Source organism: Lethenteron reissneri, chromosome 33, assembly GCF_015708825.2.
Source record: "Lethenteron reissneri isolate LAM-NWPU_2019-01 chromosome 33, ASM1570882v1, whole genome shotgun sequence".
In the NCBI taxonomy this organism is placed as follows: Eukaryota; Metazoa; Chordata; class Hyperoartia; order Petromyzontiformes; family Petromyzontidae; genus Lethenteron; species Lethenteron reissneri.
In genome coordinates, this window is record NC_083811.1 from 662,474 (window position 1) to 686,504 (window position 24,031).

Below are 24,031 nucleotides of genomic sequence, written 5' to 3' on the forward strand. Positions count from 1 at the left end.
CAATGGCCAGGGTCAAAGGCGGCGTGCTGTATTCCGCAAATATGGCCGACTGTGAGGGCGGGCACAAGCCGGCGTGAGTAGGTTAAACGTTGAGTTTTATAAGGGCACCACGGGGTGACCAGCCCCTCCCCACCCAGCCCCACCCCTACCACCCCCCACCCAGCCCCACCCTCCCCACCCAGCCCCTCCCCACCCTCACCTCTCCACCCAGCCCCACCCCTCCCATGTTTGGATGCACGACGGACGGACGGACACAATAATCCCGTGTGGGCTGGTGGAACCAGGTGGTTCCTACCAGTATAAACGCATGTCAAGGATGCTGTACAGGAGGGGAGGGAGGTGGGGGGCTAATGGGGGGGGGGGCACAAGGTATTGATGAAGGTGAAAGGATGAGCAGGTGAGTAAGAATAACGCGGCGTCGTGGCCGACACGGTAGCTCTTGCTCTCGGGGGCGGCGGCATTTGCTATCGGCGGAGGGGAAGTCTCGAGCCAAGACTTGAATAGCAATGGGGATGGATTAAAACACACTCAATAATGAGGCGGCCGAGTCGCGCAGAGGTCAGAGTTGCTAAGCCGGCACCGCTGCGATCGTGGCTTTGAATGCGCGTGGGTTTAGCCGCCCGCGGATTGCCGGGGTGCTCCAGTGTGGCGAGTTCACGGTGCCAGCGCGCTCATCAACGATTGCACGAAAAAAAGAAAATCCATCATTAAATTCGGGCCGTCGTGTATGTATGTAGAACTTCTTTCGCACCGTACGTAGTCAATCATGCTATTCGGAAGTGCGTGGGAAGAAAAGCAAACTGAACCACAAGGAAGCAGTTCGAAAGGGATGAGTTCTCAATCCAGTAGCGTAAAAGTGCATCGCTGCATCTTGAAGGAAAGCGGGCGGCTTTGCACGTCGTGCGCACGGGGACAATGTGCACGGTGCAGGTGGGACACCAGTGCGCGTGTGCACAGTGGAGGGTACACGTCACCGTGTGTGCACGTTGTTGTTGTGTTGTGTGTACACGTCGCTGTGTGTACACGTTGTTGTTGTGTTGTGTGTACACGTCGCTGTGTGTACACGTTGTTGTGTGTACACGTTGTTGTGTGTACAGCTTGTGTGCTGTGTGTACACGTTGTTGTTGTTGTGTTGGTGTGTACATGTTGTTGTGTACATGTTGTTGTGTACACGTCGCTGTGTGTCCACGTTGAACCGGGCGGAGTGCGCGTGACCCACTGAGCAGGGCGCCCCCGTAGAGCCTCGTGGCCATGCGGCTGCCGCCCCCCGCGTCGTCGTCTTCCTCTCCCGACAGCGCCTGGGACGCCGCCTCGGGCGCCGCCAGGGACTGGGGACGCATGGGACAGGGGGGGGCACGGGGGGGGGGCACGGGGGGAGGAGGGCTCGGGTTAGTTGTGTTTACACATCGCACCAGGTTCTCATTTGAGGCTGAGCCGATCTAGGGGAGATAGCTCCGGGACCATATATATTTATATATTCGTCACCGGTGTTGGCCGTGAGCTGCAAATGGGTCGCCGGCTTCGTAGCATAGTGTGTTCACCACTACACTGCACGTGTTGGCACGCGTGTACACACACACAACAGCCGCCGCCGTTCACCACTAAGTGGTGGTGACATCACTACGGCGCATGTGCCACGTGAAGTTTCGAAGGCCCGCGGGCAGGATGTCATGAAACAGACCCAGGTGCCATGGGTTGAGTGACTGAGATGACTGGCAGACGCGCCAGCTGTACTCCCCACTGCCAACTTTCAAACACACAAACACCCACACACACACCCATACACACAAACACCCACACACACAAACACCCACACACACACACAAACACCCATACACACATACACACAAACACCCATACACACATACACACAAACACCCACACACACAAACAACCACACACACAAACACCCACACACACAAACACACAAACACCCATACACACAAACACCCACACACACAAACACCCACACACACAAACACCCACACACACACACACACAAACACCCACACACACAAACACCCACACACACAAACACCCACACACACAAACACCCATACACACACACACAAACACCCACACACACAAACACCCACACACCCACACACCCACAAACACCCACACACCCATACACACAAACACCCATACACACATACACACAAACACCCACACACACAAACACCCACACACACAAACACCCACACACCCACACACACAAACACCCACACACACATACACACAAACACCCATACACACATACACACAAACACCCACACACACAAACACCCATACACCCACACACACACAAACACCCACACACACAAACACCCACACACACATACACACAAACACCCATACACACATACACACAAACACCCATACACACAAACACCCATACACACATACACACAAACACCCATACACACAAACACCCATACACACAAACACCCACACACACAAACACACAAACACCCACACACACAAACACACAAACACCCACACACACAAACACACAAACACCCACACACACACAAACATCCATACACACATACACACAAACACCCATACACACACATACACAAAAACCCATACACACAAACACCCATACACACACATACACACATACACACAAACACCCATACACACACATACACACATACACACAAACACCCATACACACAAGCACCCATACACACAAACACACACACACAAACGGCACTCACCACGAGGCCCAGCGAGGTGAACATCAGCGCGGACAGCACTTGCCACGCTCTGCAAGAGACACGCGCACAGCGGGAGGGGGACACAGGGGAGTCGTCATCGACTCCACCACCATCACAACCACCACCATCACCACCACCATCACCACCATCACTACCACCACCATCACCACCACCACCACCATCACCACCACCATTACCACCACCATTACAACCACCACCACCATCACAACCACCACCATCTCCACCACCACCACCACCACCATCACAACCATCACCATCACCACCACCATCACCACCATCACAACCATCACCATCACCACCACCATCACCACCATCACTACCACCACCATCACCACCACCACCACCATTACAACCACCACCACCATCACAACCACCACCATCTCCACCACCACCACCATCACAACCATCACCACCACCATCACCATCACTACCACCATCACAACCACCATCATCACCACCACCACCATCACAACCACCATCATCACCACCATCACAACCACCACCATCACCACCACCACCATCACCAGCATCACAACCACCACCATCACCACCATCACAACCAACATCACAACCACCACCACCACCATCATCACCACCACCACAATCATCACCATCACCACCATCATAACCACCATCATCACCACCACCATCACCACCACCACCATCACAACCACCATCATCACCACCACCATCACCTCCACCATCACAACCACCATCATCACCACCACCACCATCACCTCCATCACCATCACAACCACCATCATCACCATCACCTCCACCATCACAACCACCATCACCACCATCACCTCCACCATCACAACCACCACCACCACCATCACCACCACCACCATCACAACCACCATCATCACCACCACCATCACCTCCACCATCACAACCACCATCACCACCATCACCTCCACCATCACAACCACCATCATCACCACCACCATCACCACCATCACAACCACCATCATCACCACCACCTCCACCATCACAACCACCATCATCACCACCACCACCATCACCTCCATCACCATCACAACCACCATCATCACCACCACCATCATCACCATCACCACCACCTCCACCATCACAACCACCATCACCACCATCACCTCCACCATCACAACCACCATCATCACCACCACCATCACCACCACCACCATCACCACCATCACCACCACCACCATCACCAGCATCACAACCACCACCATCACCACCATCACAACCACCATCACAACCACCACCATCATCACCACCACCACAATCATCACCATCACCACCATCATAACCACCATCATCACCACCACCATCACCACCACCACCATCACAACCACCATCATCACCACCACCATCACCTCCACCATCACAACCACCATCATCACCACCACCACCATCACCTCCATCACCATCACAACCACCATCATCACCACCACCATCATCACCATCACCACCACCTCCACCATCACAACCACCATCACCACCATCACCTCCACCATCACAACCACCATCATCACCACCACCATCACCACCATCACAATCTCCATCATCACCATCACGACCCCCATCACCACCGCCATCACAACCACCATCATCACCACCACCACCATCACCTCCATCACCATCACAACCACCATCATCACCACCACCATCATCACCATCACCACCACCTCCACCATCACAACCACCATCACCACCATCACCATCACCTCCACCATCACAACCACCATCATCACCACCACCACCATCACCACCATCACAACCACCATCACCACCATCACTTACACCATCACAACCACTTCACCACCACTATTACCACCACCATCACAACCACCATCATCACCACCACCATCACCTCCACCATCACAACCACCATCATCACCACCACCACCACCTCCACCATCACAACCACCATCACCACCATCACCTCCACCATCACAACCACCATCATCACCACCATCACCGCCATCACAACCACCATCATCACCACCATCACAACCACCATCACCACCATCACTTACACCATCACAACCACTTCACCACCACTATTACCACCACCATCACAACCACCATCATCACCACCACCATCACCTCCACCATCACAACCACCATCATCACCACCACCACCATCATCTCCATCACCATCACAACCACCATCATCACCACCACCATCATCACCATCACCACCACCTCCACCATCACAACCACCATCACCACCATCACCTCCATCACCGCCATCACAACCACCACCATCACCACCATCACAACCACCATCACCCCTCCCACTGGACTTGTGGAACGGGCGACCTCGAGGGAGGGGGGTTGAGAGGGGGGGATGAGAGGAGGGGGTTGAGAGGGGGAGTGAGAGGGAGGGGGGTTGAGAGGGGGGGGTTGAGAGGGGGGGGTTGAGAGGGGGAGTGAGAGGGGGGGGTTGAGAGGGGGGGGTTGAGACGGGGGGTGAGAGGGGGTTTGAGAGGGGGGGTTGAGCGAGGGGTTGAGAGGGGGGGGGTGAGGGGGTGGGGTTGAGAGGGAGATTGGGAGGGAGCCGCTCGTTATTAAGCAGAGTTTATCTTTTAAGGGCAGCTCGGAACGGAAGAGGAACGGAAGAGGACGTCGAGCGAGGGGTTTGCGCGGCAAAGATGATCCTGGCAGCGAGCAGATCCAGAGGTGCGTGGGGGATTATTGAAGACGCGCCGATTTGCAACGTTTAGGGCAACGAAGAGGGGATTTGGGTATCCTTGGACCCCCCTCCCGCCCCTCAATGCTGCTGAGTCGCGGGAGAGAGGGGGTGGGTCACTTCCCAGACGGTGAATCTACGTTGGGTGTGGAGAGTCGGAGGATGAAAATTAAACAACCTAATAGATCGGAAATCAACGGAGGCAGCATGATCGCTCGTCGTTCACATCGACATTTAATGAGTGTCAGTCCCGCGTGTCGTGAAGCCTGCACGGCTCACGCATTTGTGCAGGGTGAGGCGTGATGACGTCATAACGCACGAAACGGGCTCGACGCCGCGGGATGCCGGTGACGTCATCACGCAGGTGTGCGCGGTGACGTCACCACAGGCTCAAATTAGTGTATCCAAGTGGAGGATATCTTCTGACACGGGGGCTAATGTCGATGTCTGACTGTTGCGTCACTCGTCAGCTGACCACGTGGGATGTATTTGTCTTTCACGTCGTGTGTCTCTGCACGGATGTGGACTCGTTCATACGAGTCGTAGTGTCTCTGTTCAAGTCCAGCCTCCAGGTCTTCCTCTCTCCTGCTCTACCGTGGGAACTAAATAGTTACCACCACACACACGCGCACGTCCCTCTTGTCCCGGAGATGCCAGCCTCTCCGCTGCGGTTGCATTGAAAGGCGATGGGAATCCACATTGCGTCGTGTAAATGCCCTCCTCCTCTTCCCGCCTGCGACAATAGTTTTATGGATTTTATTTGTTACACGGGGCCCCCAAAAACGCCCCACCTGCGTCGCTATCGCTGCCTCGCAGCGGATACAATCGTCGTGCGCTGACGGCAATGATCGGCTCTCTGACAGTAGAGAGAGGCCACGCGGGATTATTGACTTACATCAGAAGCCTAACTATTTACACGAAGCGTCAATCTGTGTTCGTCTGGCTCAGCGGTGGTGGCCAGCGGCTCACAAGTGGGAAGGTTGCACGCTTCAACATGCCGGGCAATGCAGGCTGGAGAGCACGCGTTCACAACGGCGTGGCACCTCAAGGTGAGGTGTGACCAGGACCACGCCCGGCCACCTTTGCCTCCCCAGTGCTGATGATGTATGTATACACGGTGCGCCAGGTACCTATTTAAGGTTGAATGAATCCCAAAGGGGCTCAGGATCGGTTGATACATCACTCGATGCTGATGGCAGCCGTGGCCGGGAATTGAAATCAGGACATGAGGTGTTTCTTGGGTTAGATGGATGATATTGGTCACGATACTCCAACTGATACTCCTGTTGTTAGGGAGTGACTCATGCTGCCAGCTATGGCTGCAAAGTCATGTTATGTATATCGTTTATTGTTACATTTGAATCACAGTTCCTATGATCACTGTTACATTGTTTTTATAGCTTTATTTTGGTGATTTCCAAAACTTTTGGTTTAGCCATGTTTGTTTGTTGAAGTACAGAGTTAGCCTGATAACTTTAAATTGTCTTATGGTTGTTATTGTTTGACTTGCATCCCACTGGGAGTTTTGCACACAGCGTTGATGTCCGGTGCTTTTTCTGGAAGACTTTGCTGATTTTTCCTGGATTTTTCTGTTGCGCGTGTAGTCACTTTAATATGTTTCTTGTCCATGTTTTTGTTTGTTGCGGTTGCACCCAAGTCACGAGCCGCATGGCTCACAGAGCTTTACCTAATACATGAACTGAACTGAACGAAAGCCTACGTGTGAAACTGAAATCAGGATGCCACGCTCGTAGCGTCTCTATTATACTCAGATACATCTCTGCTATGATTGAGGGCCATTGCCAGAAATGTCACCTTACATCCTTTTAGAGGCAGCGTCAATGGTGAATGTGTTGAGGTTTTGTTCGTATGCGCCGCTGCCAATCCCTTAGCCACACGGGGTAAGGCATTGTAAGAAGGCTCCATCACATCCCGCGGGCATTCCATATCGCGGGGGGGGGGGGGGGGTAGCGAGGAGAACAGCACGACATCAAGAGGCTCTCGTCTCCTTTCACACGAGACGATGAATGGGGACGAGAGATAGAGAGGAAAGTCCTTCAGGCCATGGCCAGCCATCGAGACGGGGTGGATAATGGAGCCAGACGCGGACCAGTGCAGCCCGCGAGCACCGCTGTCGTGAGCTTATGTGTGGAAGCTCCCAAGCGCGTGGAGCGAAACGTCGGACAAGACGCCGAACAACATGCGGTACATCGCGAGAACACGGCTGAGAGGTACACAGCACAGAGCATAATGAATGCACGGCCTTCTTACCCATCCATAACTGGATGAAGGCCTCCCCACGCCCAGTCGGCCGTGGGGGTTGTTTGACTTTTCTGCACCGGCCAGTGCATAGAAGTACAGTATAACAATGGATGTTGCTTCCTTACCCTCTGCTGTTCCCCCTGCTGTGCGTGGTGCCCACACAACCCAAGGGCTATCCAGGCTCAAACCTGCTTAGCTAAGATCCGCAAGAGATGGGCGGCTACAACTAATCAACCGCCGCATAGAGTCGACTTCAAATGTTAGGGGGGGTTCTTCGACTTCATCGACTAATCGCTGCTTCTCCACACTCTCTCTCTTTTCACGCAACGGATTATCACCATTGGACGCAATCGCCTCCATCACGAGCACGCAGACCGCACACACACACAGCCCCCTGTCTCTCTCCCCACCTCCTTGGCAGCCTGCCCAGCACCCCCCCCGCCTCCCTTATCCGTCTATCGCCGGTCTAATGATGCGTTTCGCCGGCCAAACGATGCAGAGTGAATCTGGGCACAATTGCAACGTCCTTAGCAGATGGCGAGACGGAGCGAGATGTGCCCAGCCGCACGAGCGAGGAGGAGGCGGTGTTGAGTCATTGTTCCGAGCTGGCTGGGGGGGGGGCACGCGGGGTGGTCCAGGGTTGCGCTGAACGCTCGCGCGATTGTGCGGAGGCCAAGAGGAGGAGTGTTGTATCCTAACCCTTCTTCCATAATTAAGATTAATAATATTTGATGATTTTTATATATTATCCTTTTACTTGTTTTTTTTGTAATGAGTGAAACACACCAAGCCCAGCAAACTGCAAAACACCAGGTGTTGTTAAGTAATGAACCAGAGGAGGGCTAGGATGGCAGAATTTACAACCTTGCTTCAAGGGAAGATAAGGCCTGATGAACGGGCACATGTCACCCGTGCAGGCGGCAGAGACAGTGGGAGTGTCAGCCAGACATAGTTAAGGCAAAAGCCCAATCATCCTGCATGGTTTTAAAGTAACGTCAAAATTCGAAATTCAACAACAGAGTAGGCTAAATTATCGATCCTCGCGCTCGCTCAAACTGGAGACCAGGCTGCGAGCTACATCAATGAACCATTGCCCATTTGCTAATCCAATACTGAATGTTAATATTACTGAAGTCAAAACGAATTCTATGACCTCAGCACATGGGCAAATAATAGGGCAGTGTCGACTCAAAGGCAATGGAAGAAACAGAGGCGCCTTTGTCTAAATCACAACCACAGAAAGCCAGGAATCATCACTGATTGTGTGTTCAGGAATTCCGAGCTAGTTAGAACACGTGCACAGGGGGGGAGCTGATGTAAACAACCCTGCGCGTCTGGATGTGAGGGGGCCTTGGACCTGGAATCAAGAATAAACACTCCCAGAGCAGAAGGTGGACAGGGGGAGAGGTGATTTAAAAGAGGGTTGTATATCTCTCAAGGCACAAGACCCAGCTGAACAACACGGCTGCGGGGGTCACCAGAAGTTCGCATTCGCCTAGTTAAGACAAAAAGCTCAATTATTCTGTATTGCTATTAAAGTAACGTTAAAGTCGGAATTTAACAACAGGGTAGGCTAAAGTTATCGATATTCACACCCACTCCAATTAAACCAGGCCACAAGTTACGCCTACTGAACCATCACCATTATTAAGTCAATATGAAATGTTATTTCCATACTTCAATACTTTCGATACAATTCGACCCGAAGCATATGACAATCAGAACCTTCCTAAGTCAAAATTGAATCGCACCCAGACAGGAGCGAATAGTCAATATAAGGTTGAAGAGGGAAGGAAATCAAGAGCACGGCGAACTGCAAACGTAAGCAAAAAGCCGGGAACAACACCAGCCCAGCAACAGCGAGTGGGGCTTCGACAGGCCATAAAGTAGAATAATAACTCCCGGGGTCAGGGGACACAAGAAGAAGCAGGCAGACAAAAACCAGAACTGACTCCAAGGTTCAACCGCCCTCACCTACTCAGGAGGGACGGAAATTAATGAGGCCTTGAATTAACGGCAGGCAACAACAACGGCGAGCAGAGATAGGGTGGGGCAAAGACTGCGGACCATGGAATGCAACTTCGTGTCAGTAAAGCCCTGACAAACAAGTTAAGTTAAAGACATCACAATACATAATATCGCACATAACATCAATGTTAACGCTATTCACCGTAAACTATATTCCGCTTATATAACCATCCAGGCACCAAGGAATACGAATTCCTAGGATCAAGAAACTTACCCCTTAACCTAAGATATCGGAAATAAATTAATAGTAATAAGTATATGCATGAAAAGACAAAGTAAAACTTATGGAAAAGCCAGGATAACGGGATGAATCACCACCAGGTCGAATATAAATACATAATAAAAAAAAAAACAATGTTAAACCCAGGGTCGGAGAGAAAGGGAGATCCCGGCCGTCTTTGTATCCCCGCAGCGCGGGATAGGAGTGTGTGTACGCTCGGGGAAACACCTACACTTGGGTCGGGAACCACGATGGGAAACGACAGACCTTAGGTTACATACAGAATCATAACTGTGAAATAGTAAGGGACAAATGTTAACTTAAAACTTTTAACCATTTCTTTGTGCGCCGGGTCGGAGAGAGTGTTGCCCCCCCCTCCAGGTTGTGCAACACGAACAAAGACGCCTATGAGACGATTTGTAACGTCTGTGTTTTGGGTTCATGAAGAAGGCCAGACAAGAGATAAATTGCACCCAGACAGAGAGACGACTTCGAGACAATTTGTAACATCTGGTTGTTTGCTCGTGGGTTTTATGGAGGGAGTTGACAACGGAATATACCGTCAGTGATGCACACAAGGACATACGGACACACACATGGACACACCTGCCTACGGACAGATCCTGACACAGCAAAAATCGGAAGCCCCGCCTTGTGGGCGGGATCCAGGGGGATTTTTCAGCATAAAGGAACGGATCCTGAACATTGGAAACCAGTGCGACGGGAGGGTCCACTCAGAAGCTCGACCGGGAGGGTCGACTCAGGAACCAGTGCGACGGGAGGGTCCACTCAGAAGCTCGACCGGGAGGGTCGACTCAGCAGGAGTGCGACGAGAGGGTCCACTCAGAAGCTCGACCGGGAGGGTCGACTCAGGAACGAGTGCGACCAGAGCGGGTCCACTCAGGAGTGCGACCAGAGAGTCGACTCAGGAGCGAGGGCGACCAGCGGGTCGACCCAGGAGCGAGCTCGACCGGGAGGGTCGACTCAGGAGCGAGCTGCGACCAGCGGGTCGGCTCGACTCATCTTCAGCTCGTCAATCTCTGCTGCCGCCGGAGATCTCCGCTGCCGCCGGTGGTGAGCGTCGCGACTTGGCGACGATCCAGCGCTGCACGCTACGAGCGAGTTGTGGGCGCCACCTACCGACCGGGTTCCGAACTGCGACAGCGTATCAACAGCCATCCGACAGGGGAGCGATGGATACGTATGACGCGCACCGCCCCCTCACCACACGACCACCAGGCGTCTGTTTGACCTAAAGAATCGACTCCGAACACTGACTATTCAAGACAACTCTTACCACTCAAACACACTCGAACCCATAAGCCATCCGTGGCTGGAAAGCATCACAACGAGACCGAGTGGTGGCCATCCGTCGTATAAGAGTATTCTTAATTTTTATCTTTAATATTTAGTGGGCTGTACTCTTAATCGCATAAATTCCCAACAGATCCATCAATACGAACTGATTCTTGGCACCTCCTTCCGCCGAGCCACGCTCATGTGGGGAGTGGTGGCCCACCGGATCCTTATCAGGTGATCTGGTCCCCAATTAGTAAACTTGGTATAAGATAACGATCTTCGGAAAAGGAGCACCGTCGCAGGCCCTTACTCCGAGCCGTTCTGCTGTCAGATAACCTGCCGATGTATCTGTTGAGATTGGTGCCTTTAAGAATAGTAACTGTTTTGATTGTGTTTTTTTTCTTTCGCCGTATAATCTTTCAAGTATCCTTCAGTCATAATCGCCGCACGTACTCGCATCCTCTACAGAATATTCAACTGTCCCGTGACCCAAGGTGTTAACAACGTGATAAGGGTTGCGTATGATCAATAAGGAGTGCGGTACTGCGTGAACAATATTGAGTATAATCATTCATTAACGTTAAGGTTTTCTTAGCATAGTATTTGCATGTTTTAACGACTCTCTCTCTCACTAACAACCATCGCGTTATGCGGGATCCATGTGCAGTTGTCAAAGTGAAATCAGACAATCGTTGATGATACTGTATTGATGCCGTATTGACGTTCCGGGATTGAGAGTTCGCATACTATATCATAGTTAAGGTTGAATTAGTAATAAATTGATCAATACAGAAGTGGTTGTGTGATTCTTTCCTGAAATCTATGCATAAGATCTGCTTCTGCGTTGAGATTTGAACTTGGTGACCTTAATAAACACACTAATACATACTCAGTAAATGTTAAAGCGATAACGGGGTGAACCGGGGTCTGGTTATCATAACGACTTGCGTTATCATAATTACACCCACTCGCATAATTAATACGATTACCTCTCGAATTGGCATAATTAAAATGTGCGTAATTACATAATTAACATATTTCCGGATAATTACACATTTGGCCAAATTTCATTAATTATTATTATTTCCACTGAATATTCATAACCCACACGTACAACATAATAATTCACCCACGCACGCATACAACATAACAAATTTTCATAACCAACATATACAACATAATGGGGGCTCGTCTTCCGGGATCTCTCGCAGACAGTTTATGCATGAATTCAGGAACGAATCACTGATGTGTTAATCAAAGTGTTGTGAACTAACGTTGCCTTGTGATTGTAAACGGGGGTATACAAACAAAACGCGCTCTGAAGGGAAATACCAGAGTAGCAGAGTATAACAAGACAGCTGGGCTGAGATTAATTGCTCGAGTTGAACTGACGCATCCTGTGATACAATTGTTTATATGCACTCTGAAAAGAAATATTAAGGTAACTCTTGCCATACTTAAGATGCTAGGATTAAGAATAATATTTGAATGGGTTATGGGATACGGGGAGCTCGTATTTAAACGTACCGACCAATCTGTTACAAAGCAGTACAGTCAGAGAGACATATGGGAAGGGAGCTGTATCGATAACACGAACACACCTTGGGGGAAACTAATTGACTGGATAAAAAGTAACGAAGGCAAACACGATGCAAAAACTGCAGAGAAGGCAGGACAGGACTCATACCTTCTCACACAGGCATACAGACAGGGATTGTGGAATGAAGGAAATTTTGGAAATGAAACGGGAGAGAAATCGTCTCTAATAAACGACGAGAAATGTCCTCACACCCTCGAGAGGGAGGAGAAATCAAAGCTCGCGACACCAGCGAAACTCACAGACGTTGAGCCACAGAATAAATATGGAAGTAACATCAAATCACTCTCTTGGGTACGTGGACAGAGTCCAGGGATTGATCGCACAAAAGTTAAAGTAAAATCGCCAGGACATGGTACACTAAGGGCAGAGGCAAAAACTGAAGGGAAATGGCAACACGAGCGACACGGCCCTGGGCGCGCACACAGAAAATGCACACCACTTAAACACAGGGGACACAGCACAGACCAAAGTGACAGATTGCCTGATGATAACTTGTTTGATGATGACGCTGTCAGCAATCAACTTTCGGAATACCTGTTCACCAGTAAAACCCTTAAGTTGATGGACAAGGCTCTAGTCAGAATTCCCGATTTTGACCCCCACAATAAGACTATGGATATCCACACACATATCGCGACAGTGGAAGAGGAGGCAATGATTAGAGGGCTGAGGAGACGGGATGAAAAAGCGAGTTTGTTGAAACGGACCTTACATAAAGAATCTATTCCATGGGTAAAGTCACTACCACACAAGGTTAGAAATGATTTTAAACAATTGAGCCTGGCAGTGATTCGGAAGTTTGGAGAATATTCGACACTCACTGAGGGGTTTTATGCTGTAAAATCGATGACCCAGGGCATGGACCAAGATCCACGTGACTACCTCGTCCAATTTAAAAGAGCGTATTACGCAGGCGATGTGAATCAATACCACGAAGGGGATAAAATGTTCAAAATTATGTTTTTTGAATCCTTGAGCCCAGAGATTACAGAAAGGGTGAGAATGGTTTTGAATCCAGAAACCGCATCCTTACGCCGCATAGAGAGCAAGGCGTACATGGCATGGTTATACAGAGCTAAGAATCATAATTCGGATCCAGAACACAGGGAGAGGGATGAGGAACCCAGCCTCTCAGAGAGGAATAAAAATCACCGAGCAGTCCCACCATGCAGAGAGCAGCAGAAACGCACGCACACATGGCAAAATAACCCAGAGAGAGGTTGGCACGAGAATGAGAGCGGCACAAAGCCGAACCTTCAGGAGAATCGCAGGAGGGGGAGGTTCAGAATAGAACCATACCAACACCCCATGCCCCGACATGTGCAAGGTCAAGATTACCCACAGGGATGGCGAAGTAACAATCCAGGAAAAATTTGGCACCCAAATGGGAAAAACACTGGGCCAAGGGTGCAGGAGAATCGTAGGAGGGAGAGGTTCAGAGCAGAACCATATCAACACCCCATCCCACGACACACGCAAGGTTCAAATTACGCACAGAGATGGGAAGATAACCACCTAGCGGGAAGGTGTTACACATACCGCGGAGGTATGGATGCGAACATTCACGAGAATCGCAGGATGGGAGGTCAAACACAATCGATACAATTCCGACCAATTCCTCCACCGGCTATACCAGGAGGGAATAGAGGAATAACACAGAATACGGTCCAAATACGTGATGAACCATCCACAGTGATTGAGAGCGGGCAGCCCATACGCGCCACACCCGCCGAGGTGTTAAACCCGGCGCTCAATGTGAAATACAGGCAGGCTGCAAGTGACAGGGCGGGCAAAAACGTGGACAGTGCTCCCGTAAATGACGCGCGGATCGAATACAAGGACAGGGTTGCATTGAAGCGTGATCGGACAGTACAAAAACAGACAGCAGGGACACGCCCTGAGGAGCGCAGGCATGAGCCTTTGAATGGGAAATATCCAAGGGAAACCAAAAATTATGTGGATCGGAGTGCTAAAATGGAGACGAATGTCCATGACGTACCGGGAATGGTGTTGAAATCCAACACACTAGTAAAAACAAAGAGGGCAACATTACGAGGGACAGAATTAAATCGACACACTGACTCGGCAAATGTGCATGTAATCGCAGAGAGAGCGAATGCCTCGAACCAAGTGTCAAAGTGGGTCGGGTGCGCGAATTCTGGTTATGTGCAGCACAATTTTTCACCACACACTCCCACGACACAGAGAGTGAGAGAAGAAACTACAAAAACGAACCCCGAAAACCGTGATCGAATTATCGAAGTGATAAGTGGTGAACGAGGCAACATGAGGAAAGTAACGCATAAATGCGTTCGAAACCGCTACCTAGCGTTTCCCAGGATTTAACAAAAACAAAAATGAATATTCGTCGGAGTCATGATGTATCAGAACCGATGTAACGCAATATCGATGTTTAACGCTTGTTTAATTTTCTTTGCTCAATTCAAAATAACCATGTTAAGTTGTGACACGTACGCGCGCGTTGTAAGGAATAGCAGCAAAACTTGAGGACAATCGATGGTTCATGATGGAAGAAGGGTATACATTTTTTTAAAAATAACCCGTGGCCATTTGACCACTGGTCATTTTTAAAAGGGCGGTATGTTGTATCCTAACCCTTCTTCCATAATTAAGATTAATAATATTTGATGATTTTTATATATTATCCTTTTACTTGTTTTTTTTGTAATGAGTGAAACACACCAAGCCCAGCAAACTGCAAAACACCAGGTGTTGTTAAGTAATGAACCAGAGGAGGGCTAGGATGGCAGAATTTACAACCTTGCTTCAAGGGAAGATAAGGCCTGATGAACGGGCACATGTCACCCGTGCAGGCGGCAGAGACAGTGGGAGTGTCAGCCAGACATAGTTAAGGCAAAAGCCCAATCATCCTGCATGGTTTTAAAGTAACGTCAAAATTCGAAATTCAACAACAGAGTAGGCTAAATTATCGATCCTCGCGCTCGCTCAAACTGGAGACCAGGCTGCGAGCTACATCAATGAACCATTGCCCATTTGCTAATCCAATACTGAATGTTAATATTACTGAAGTCAAAACGAATTCTATGACCTCAGCACATGGGCAAATAATAGGGCAGTGTCGACTCAAAGGCAATGGAAGAAACAGAGGCGCCTTTGTCTAAATCACAACCACAGAAAGCCAGGAATCATCACTGATTGTGTGTTCAGGAATTCCGAGCTAGTTAGAACACGTGCACAGGGGGGGAGCTGATGTAAACAACCCTGCGCGTCTGGATGTGAGGGGGCCTTGGACCTGGAATCAAGAATAAACACTCCCAGAGCAGAAGGTGGACAGGGGGAGAGGTGATTTAAAAGAGGGTTGTATATCTCTCAAGGCACAAGACCCAGCTGAACAACACGGCTGCGGGGGTCACCAGAAGTTCGCATTCGCCTAGTTAAGACAAAAAGCTCAATTATTCTGTATTGCTATTAAAGTAACGTTAAAGTCGGAATTTAACAACAGGGTAGGCTAAAGTTATCGATATTCACACCCACTCCAATTAAACCAGGCCACAAGTTACGCCTACTGAACCATCACCATTATTAAGTCAATATGAAATGTTATTTCCATACTTCAATACTTTCGATACAATTCGACCCGAAGCATATGACAATCAGAACCTTCCTAAGTCAAAATTGAATCGCACCCAGACAGGAGCGAATAGTCAATATAAGGTTGAAGAGGGAAGGAAATCAAGAGCACGGCGAACTGCAAACGTAAGCAAAAAGCCGGGAACAACACCAGCCCAGCAACAGCGAGTGGGGCTTCGACAGGCCATAAAGTAGAATAATAACTCCCGGGGTCAGGGGACACAAGAAGAAGCAGGCAGACAAAAACCAGAACTGACTCCAAGGTTCAACCGCCCTCACCTACTCAGGAGGGACGGAAATTAATGAGGCCTTGAATTAACGGCAGGCAACAACAACGGCGAGCAGAGATAGGGTGGGGCAAAGACTGCGGACCATGGAATGCAACTTCGTGTCAGTAAAGCCCTGACAAACAAGTTAAGTTAAAGACATCACAATACATAATATCGCACATAACATCAATGTTAACGCTATTCACCGTAAACTATATTCCGCTTATATAACCATCCAGGCACCAAGGAATACGAATTCCTAGGATCAAGAAACTTACCCCTTAACCTAAGATATCGGAAATAAATTAATAGTAATAAGTATATGCATGAAAGACAAAGTAAAACTTATGGAAAAGCCAGGATAACGGGATGAATCACCACCAGGTCGAATATAAATACATAATAAAAAAAAAACAATGTTAAACCCAGGGTCGGAGAGAAAGGGAGATCCCGGCCGTCTTTGTATCCCCGCAGCGCGGGATAGGAGTGTGTGTACGCTCGGGGAAACACCTACACTTGGGTCGGGAACCACGATGGGAAACGACAGACCTTAGGTTACATACAGAATCATAACTGTGAAATAGTAAGGGACAAATGTTAACTTAAAACTTTTAACCATTTCTTTGTGCGCCGGGTCGGAGAGAGTGTTGCCCCCCCTCCAGGTTGTGCAACACGAACAAAGACGCCTATGAGACGATTTGTAACGTCTGTGTTTTGGGTTCATGAAGAAGGCCAGACAAGAGATAAATTGCACCCAGACAGAGAGACGACTTCGAGACAATTTGTAACATCTGGTTGTTTGCTCGTGGGTTTTATGGAGGGAGTTGACAACGGAATATACCGTCAGTGATGCACACAAGGACATACGGACACACACATGGACACACCTGCCTACGGACAGATCCTGACACAGCAAAAATCGGAAGCCCCGCCTTGTGGGCGGGATCCAGGGGGATTTTTCAGCATAAAGGAACGGATCCTGAACATTGGAAACCAGTGCGACGGGAGGGTCCACTCAGAAGCTCGACCGGGAGGGTCGACTCAGGAACCAGTGCGACGGGAGGGTCCACTCAGAAGCTCGACCGGGAGGGTCGACTCAGCAGGAGTGCGACGAGAGGGTCCACTCAGAAGCTCGACCGGGAGGGTCGACTCAGGAACGAGTGCGACCAGAGCGGGTCCACTCAGGAGTGCGACCAGAGAGTCGACTCAGGAGCGAGGGCGACCAGCGGGTCGACCCAGGAGCGAGCTCGACCGGGAGGGTCGACTCAGGAGCGAGCTGCGACCAGCGGGTCGGCTCGACTCATCTTCAGCTCGTCAATCTCTGCTGCCGCCGGAGATCTCCGCTGCCGCCGGTGGTGAGCGTCGCGACTTGGCGACGATCCAGCGCTGCACGCTACGAGCGAGTTGTGGGCGCCACCTACCGACCGGGTTCCGAACTGCGACAGCGTATCAACAGCCATCCGACAGGGGAGCGATGGATACGTATGACGCGCACCGCCCCCTCACCACACGACCACCAGGCGTCTGTTTGACCTAAAGAATCGACTCCGAACACTGACTATTCAAGACAACTCTTACCACTCAAACACACTCGAACCCATAAGCCATCCGTGGCTGGAAAGCATCACAACGAGACCGAGTGGTGGCCATCCGTCGTATAAGAGTATTCTTAATTTTTATCTTTAATATTTAGTGGGCTGTACTCTTAATCGCATAAATTCCCAACAGATCCATCAATACGAACTGATTCTTGGCACCTCCTTCCGCCGAGCCACGCTCATGTGGGGAGTGGTGGCCCACCGGATCCTTATCAGGTGATCTGGTCCCCAATTAGTAAACTTGGTATAAGATAACGATCTTCGGAAAAGGAGCACCGTCGCAGGCCCTTACTCCGAGCCGTTCTGCTGTCAGATAACCTGCCGATGTATCTGTTGAGATTGGTGCCTTTAAGAATAGTAACTGTTTTGATTGTGTTTTTTTTCTTTCGCCGTATAATCTTTCAAGTATCCTTCAGTCATAATCGCCGCACGTACTCGCATCCTCTACAGAATATTCAACTGTCCCGTGACCCAAGGTGTTAACAACGTGATAAGGGTTGCGTATGATCAATAAGGAGTGCGGTACTGCGTGAACAATATTGAGTATAATCATTCATTAACGTTAAGGTTTTCTTAGCATAGTATTTGCATGTTTTAACGACTCTCTCTCTCACTAACAACCATCGCGTTATGCGGGATCCATGTGCAGTTGTCAAAGTGAAATCAGACAATCGTTGATGATACTGTATTGATGCCGTATTGACGTTCCGGGATTGAGAGTTCGCATACTATATCATAGTTAAGGTTGAATTAGTAATAAATTGATCAATACAGAAGTGGTTGTGTGATTCTTTCCTGAAATCTATGCATAAGATCTGCTTCTGCGTTGAGATTTGAACTTGGTGACCTTAATAAACACACTAATACATACTCAGTAAATGTTAAAGCGATAACGGGGTGAACCGGGGTCTGGTTATCATAACGACTTGCGTTATCATAATTACACCCACTCGCATAATTAATACGATTACCTCTCGAATTGGCATAATTAAAATGTGCGTAATTACATAATTAACATATTTCCGGATAATTACACATTTGGCCAAATTTCATTAATTATTATTATTTCCACTGAATATTCATAACCCACACGTACAACATAATAATTCACCCACGCACGCATACAACATAACAAATTTTCATAACCAACATATACAACAGGAGGGAGGAGGAGAGAGGAGGTGTGAACGAGGATGACGAGGGGGAGTTGTGGTTGATTTTAGAATCCTCGCCACCACACATACACTGGCGGGTAGCAGCTGGACAACCCCCCCCCCCCCCCCTGAAAATCATAACAACAAGAAAGAACCCCTTTGTCAATCCACTGCTGGATGAAGGCTTCCCCGTGTTGTATCGGTCATAGGGATTGTCTCACCAGACTGATGGGACGAGTGCTGTTCGCGAGCACCTACTAAGCAAGGCACGGGGCGTGAAGGGGTGGTATGGCAAGAACCTCGCGCGGCCACTTTTATCTCCCCAAATAATAAATTTACGTTTTTGAAACAATACAATCTGACAGCCTTGGGGTCCTTTTTTGGCCCAAAACAGACTGCACACCCTGCTGATGCGACCAAAAAAGGCGACTTTTCTCCACATACTTTGGCTGCATAAACAAAGGCTGCTGATAAACATCGGGGCAGAGTCCAGGATGACGATGGCCCTTAGCGTCATCTAGGTCTCATCTAGCGATTCTGAACGTGTTTATTGCGTATATGCACACATAACAAGCGGCGAAACAGACATTAGGCATCGCGTGATGGCGCAGTGTAATTTAATTTCCCGTTTAACGTTTTCCAGATACTGCTGAAAGCGTGGCCTAACCCGAAATAAATATGGATCAGCGTTGAAAGCATTCGTGAAATGATCTCTGCCTCTGATACAATATACATCAACCTTTAGGATAGAGTTGTGCTGCCATTAGGGACTCTCCCTAGAGAAAACCGGCCACATTGATAAAAAGGACTTGGACAAAAGTTGGAGACAAAAAAAAAACCAGCGCTAAAAGTACCCGCCTGGGCACTCCGGCCCTACCAGCTTGGAGGCACCCTCCACGGAAAAGCAACTATCCGAGCCACGTTGTCTCATCGCGGCCTACCCACACACTCTCTTCCTACGCGCGCGCCCTACGAGCGTGAGCGCTGCCGTTATTAAACGGCTTCCAGGACAAACGCATGTTGGAAAGCGTAACGGAACCCATGCGTGGGTATGATTTTTCTTCCTTGTCTCCGTAAGTCTCGGGGCACGGTTGGCGTGGTGCTGGAGGATGGAGCAACGCGCCCCTGGCCGGCATCATCTCGGCTGGTTCATCCCACACCCAGCCCCCCATTCAATCCCCCACCCACCAGCCCCCCACCAGCCCCCCATCCAGCTGAAACAGACAACAGCTGTCGAGATGGGAGCGATATCCGATGCGTTTCCCGAGATTAATCAAGATCCGGGTCAGTGCCCTGGCGAGAGTGGAGCGACGGTCATCGCCATTGGCAACCCTGATCAATTTTGTACGACATTCGACATTCCCATGACGGGGGCGAGTTGATAAATAGAGCATCAACTGATGACGTGATGAAATGACGATGATGACTTCCAAGAACGTGATATTAACACATATCGACTGTTAGTCCATAACACTGCCCTAAATGCATGAACGCCACAGATAGTATAAAGAAGGGTCATTGTCTGAAACGTCACCTATTATATTTGTCTTACTCTTTAGGGCAGCGCTGTTGATGTACCTGTTGAGCTCTTGGATGAAACTGATTCAACAGAGGACTGTGGTGGCGACGGATTCCCGGAGGCGTTCATCCAGCAGTGGATCGCTCATGTCCGCTGCTGCTGCTGCTGGAGGGAAACCAGCTGGGTCGACCCCTCCACCACCACCCCCACCCACACCCACCACCCACACCCACCACCCACCCCCACCACCCACCACCCACCCCCACCACCCACACGCGGAATGTGAACTTGGATGTTTACAATTGTGGGGAGCTGAGCCCTTTGACCACTGCATCACCATCCATGCGGATTCATATGTTGTATGGACAATCGGATGCAATATCCGTGGTGGGGGGGGGGGGGCAGAAGAGGTAGAGGGGGTCGGGGTGGGGGTGTCACGGGGGGAGGGAGGGGGCTGTGATTGACAGCTCTTTCCGCGCGTGGTGTGTGTGAGTCTATAGCCCCACGAGACAAAAATGAAAATCTCTCGTGTTTCGGATAAACATCATCCCATTTATATTGCTCGCGCAACCCGGAATAGCCCACAAAGGTTGTATATATATAGTCCACGCGTAGATACAAAGACGCACCACACATACAAATACAGTATATAGCCACAGTGATGACGAGCAGACACGTGCAATGCGCCTCGGTTGCGGGCCGCTTTCCTTTGGCATGTATCGCCCAGTAATTTCCTCTCAGCTGCGGGTTTCATTAATATCGATAAGAGTTCATTAGGGGCTTAATTATCATTGCACGTTAGTGAGCGCGGCGGTGGCGACGGCGGCCAAACGGACCGCGATGCGTAGTGAGGCAGAGCGAAGCTTCACTTCGGAGTGCGGGGTGGGAGGACGGCCTCTGGGCGAGATGTGACAATCTCGAGTTACGTCAGAGATTTCATAACAATCCGTGCCACCGTCAAAACCGACAGCATCGCAAATGTTAAGCGCATCGCGAGGGCGGCAGCGGAGACAGCTCTGCAGAAGTTGCTCATGAACCAGCTTTGCGGGAAATTGCATTTCAAACGGCCTCGGTTTCGTCTGTAACATAAATAAATAAAAATCTGCGCCGCTTGGGGAAACGAGAGCCGCGGTGCCGCTATCTTCACTTTCACGAGCGCGGCTGTCTGGAGACTGCCGCGGATTTCTAAGCCCGAGCGTGGAGATGGTTTGTCAGTGCCGGTGATTCACGCTGACGATTAGGAGGGTGGTGCTGGGTGTTACTCAACTCATTAAATATAAAACACACGCGCTCCCTTTAAACGGAATCGCATCACTGGACGAGGTGGCTTTCTGGTTGATGGGATTCATAATGACCGTGTCAGAAACACGTGCACAAAGACAAAGATCTCCGGGTTTTTTTCGCCTTAACACTGTTGTTAAGGCAAGTCATGTGTGCCAGAATCGATGAAGGCCGACACGGCACATGAGACGGTGGATGGCCAACAGCCTAATCGCCGATGTTGACACTCTGCAACAGCTACTAACTTCACGGCGGAGACGATCCGGCGGGGCCGTTTGAAAGAGTCGCCACTGTTATCGGTCGTGAGCGGGAACTGAACTCGAGTGGCCGGGTACGTAGCGCAGTGCGCTAACCACTACACTACCACTCCCCCCCGCACACACGTACACACCACACGTACACACCACACGTACACACCACACGTACACACCACACGTACACAGACCTAGCGGACGCACACAGTCGAGAGCGCGAGTCGAAGCCCCGAGTCTGCGTGTCTCTGTCTCGCTCTCTGTCTCTCGCGGTGGTGATCGTGGCGTGGCCGTGCCAGTTACACCACCGAGGCCCTGGGTTTTAAATCCGAGTTTCACCTGCCGATTGCTTTCTTGTGTGTGCATCGTGGTTAGCTGGAGCGGTCGTGTAGTGGTTAGTGCACTGCGCTACGAACGCGCTCACGCCCAATAACAGTGGCGAACATTAGAACCAGTCCTCGGTCACTCCTCGGCCGAGTCATCCTGAAAAGTGAAGTTGGTTCCGTGTGTACACACCGACACTGGGGAGGCTGGGCGTGGTGTGTGCTAACCCACCCCCCCCCTGATGCGCACCGGCACGCGCGTGAACGCGCGCGCAGAGCCGCGCTCGTTCCCTTGAGGAGGTGAGGCGAGATGATGGGGCGCAGTGTGGGCGAGCGGCGAGGGGTGATGAACGTAGTGAGAACGGAGGGCAGTGGTCGGGAGGAGGGAGGAGAGAGACGTTTAAGGAGAGGAAATGAAAGGCAGGAGATGAAGGCGGGGGGGGCAGGGACTGTGTGGTGGTGGTGGGGGGCGAGGTTGGGAGGAAGGAATTGGAGGGAGGAAGCGGGGTTGGGAGGAAGGGATTTGAAGGAGGCGAGCGAGGCGTGCAGGGGGCAGAGGAAGCGACGGGAGGGGGCAGGGCGGGGGGCAGCCCTGAGGAGAAGGCGCGATGGATGGAGGGGGGGGCACAATGGTGCGGGGGGGGGGAGACGGAATCCACCGAACCCACGACCACGTGGCCTCTCACCTGAGTCCGATAGGCTGCCGCACCGTAAACTTCTGCTCGTTGCCCAGAACTTGGCTGATCTGCGGCCACAGAGAGGGGGGCGGGGCGGGGGGGTAGACCACACAGTGCGGTTCATCACGAGACGTCGAGACGCGATTACCCACGCATGCCGAGCCCGGCAGACACCGTCGTCGATACATTATTATCGCCGGACCACTTCGATCTCTCGGCGCGGCAGTCACAAGACGAGGCAGGCCTCTTAAATGCAACGGGCCATCCGCAGGTGGCGCGCGTCAGGGTCAGGTGTGGGCACTCGAGGCACACTGCGGGCCAGAGCGGCGTGAGCGAGAAAATCGCCTTCAACTCTCCTCCACATTCATCGCCCCGGCGTGCGGCGCGCGGCCTTGTCAACAACAACAACAACATCAATAACAACAACAACATCAATAACAACATCAACAACATCAATAACAACAGCCCGCCGGAATATAAAATGCACGAGGTGCGATGCCATTTTGTCCACGCGAGA

At 50.6% G+C, this 24,031-nt stretch overlaps 1 protein-coding gene across 2 annotated transcripts in view; it reads right to left on the bottom strand.

The window, feature by feature from the left end:
• LOC133350153 (tumor protein p53-inducible protein 11-like) overlaps positions 1–24,031 on the bottom strand; it is a 67,415-nt gene that overhangs the window by 10,770 nt on the left and 32,614 nt on the right. For both annotated transcript variants that reach the window (XR_009756018.1, XM_061564175.1), the window contains exons 3-5: positions 23,524–23,582; positions 2,724–2,772; positions 1,220–1,328 (exon numbers count right to left, since the gene is read on the bottom strand). Coding sequence is in view for 1 of the 2 variants with exons in the window: in XM_061564175.1 (XP_061420159.1) it covers positions 1,220–1,328; positions 2,724–2,772; positions 23,524–23,582 (217 nt within the window). In the remaining variant the exon portion in view is untranslated. The remainder of the gene's footprint in view (positions 1–1,219; positions 1,329–2,723; positions 2,773–23,523; positions 23,583–24,031) is intronic.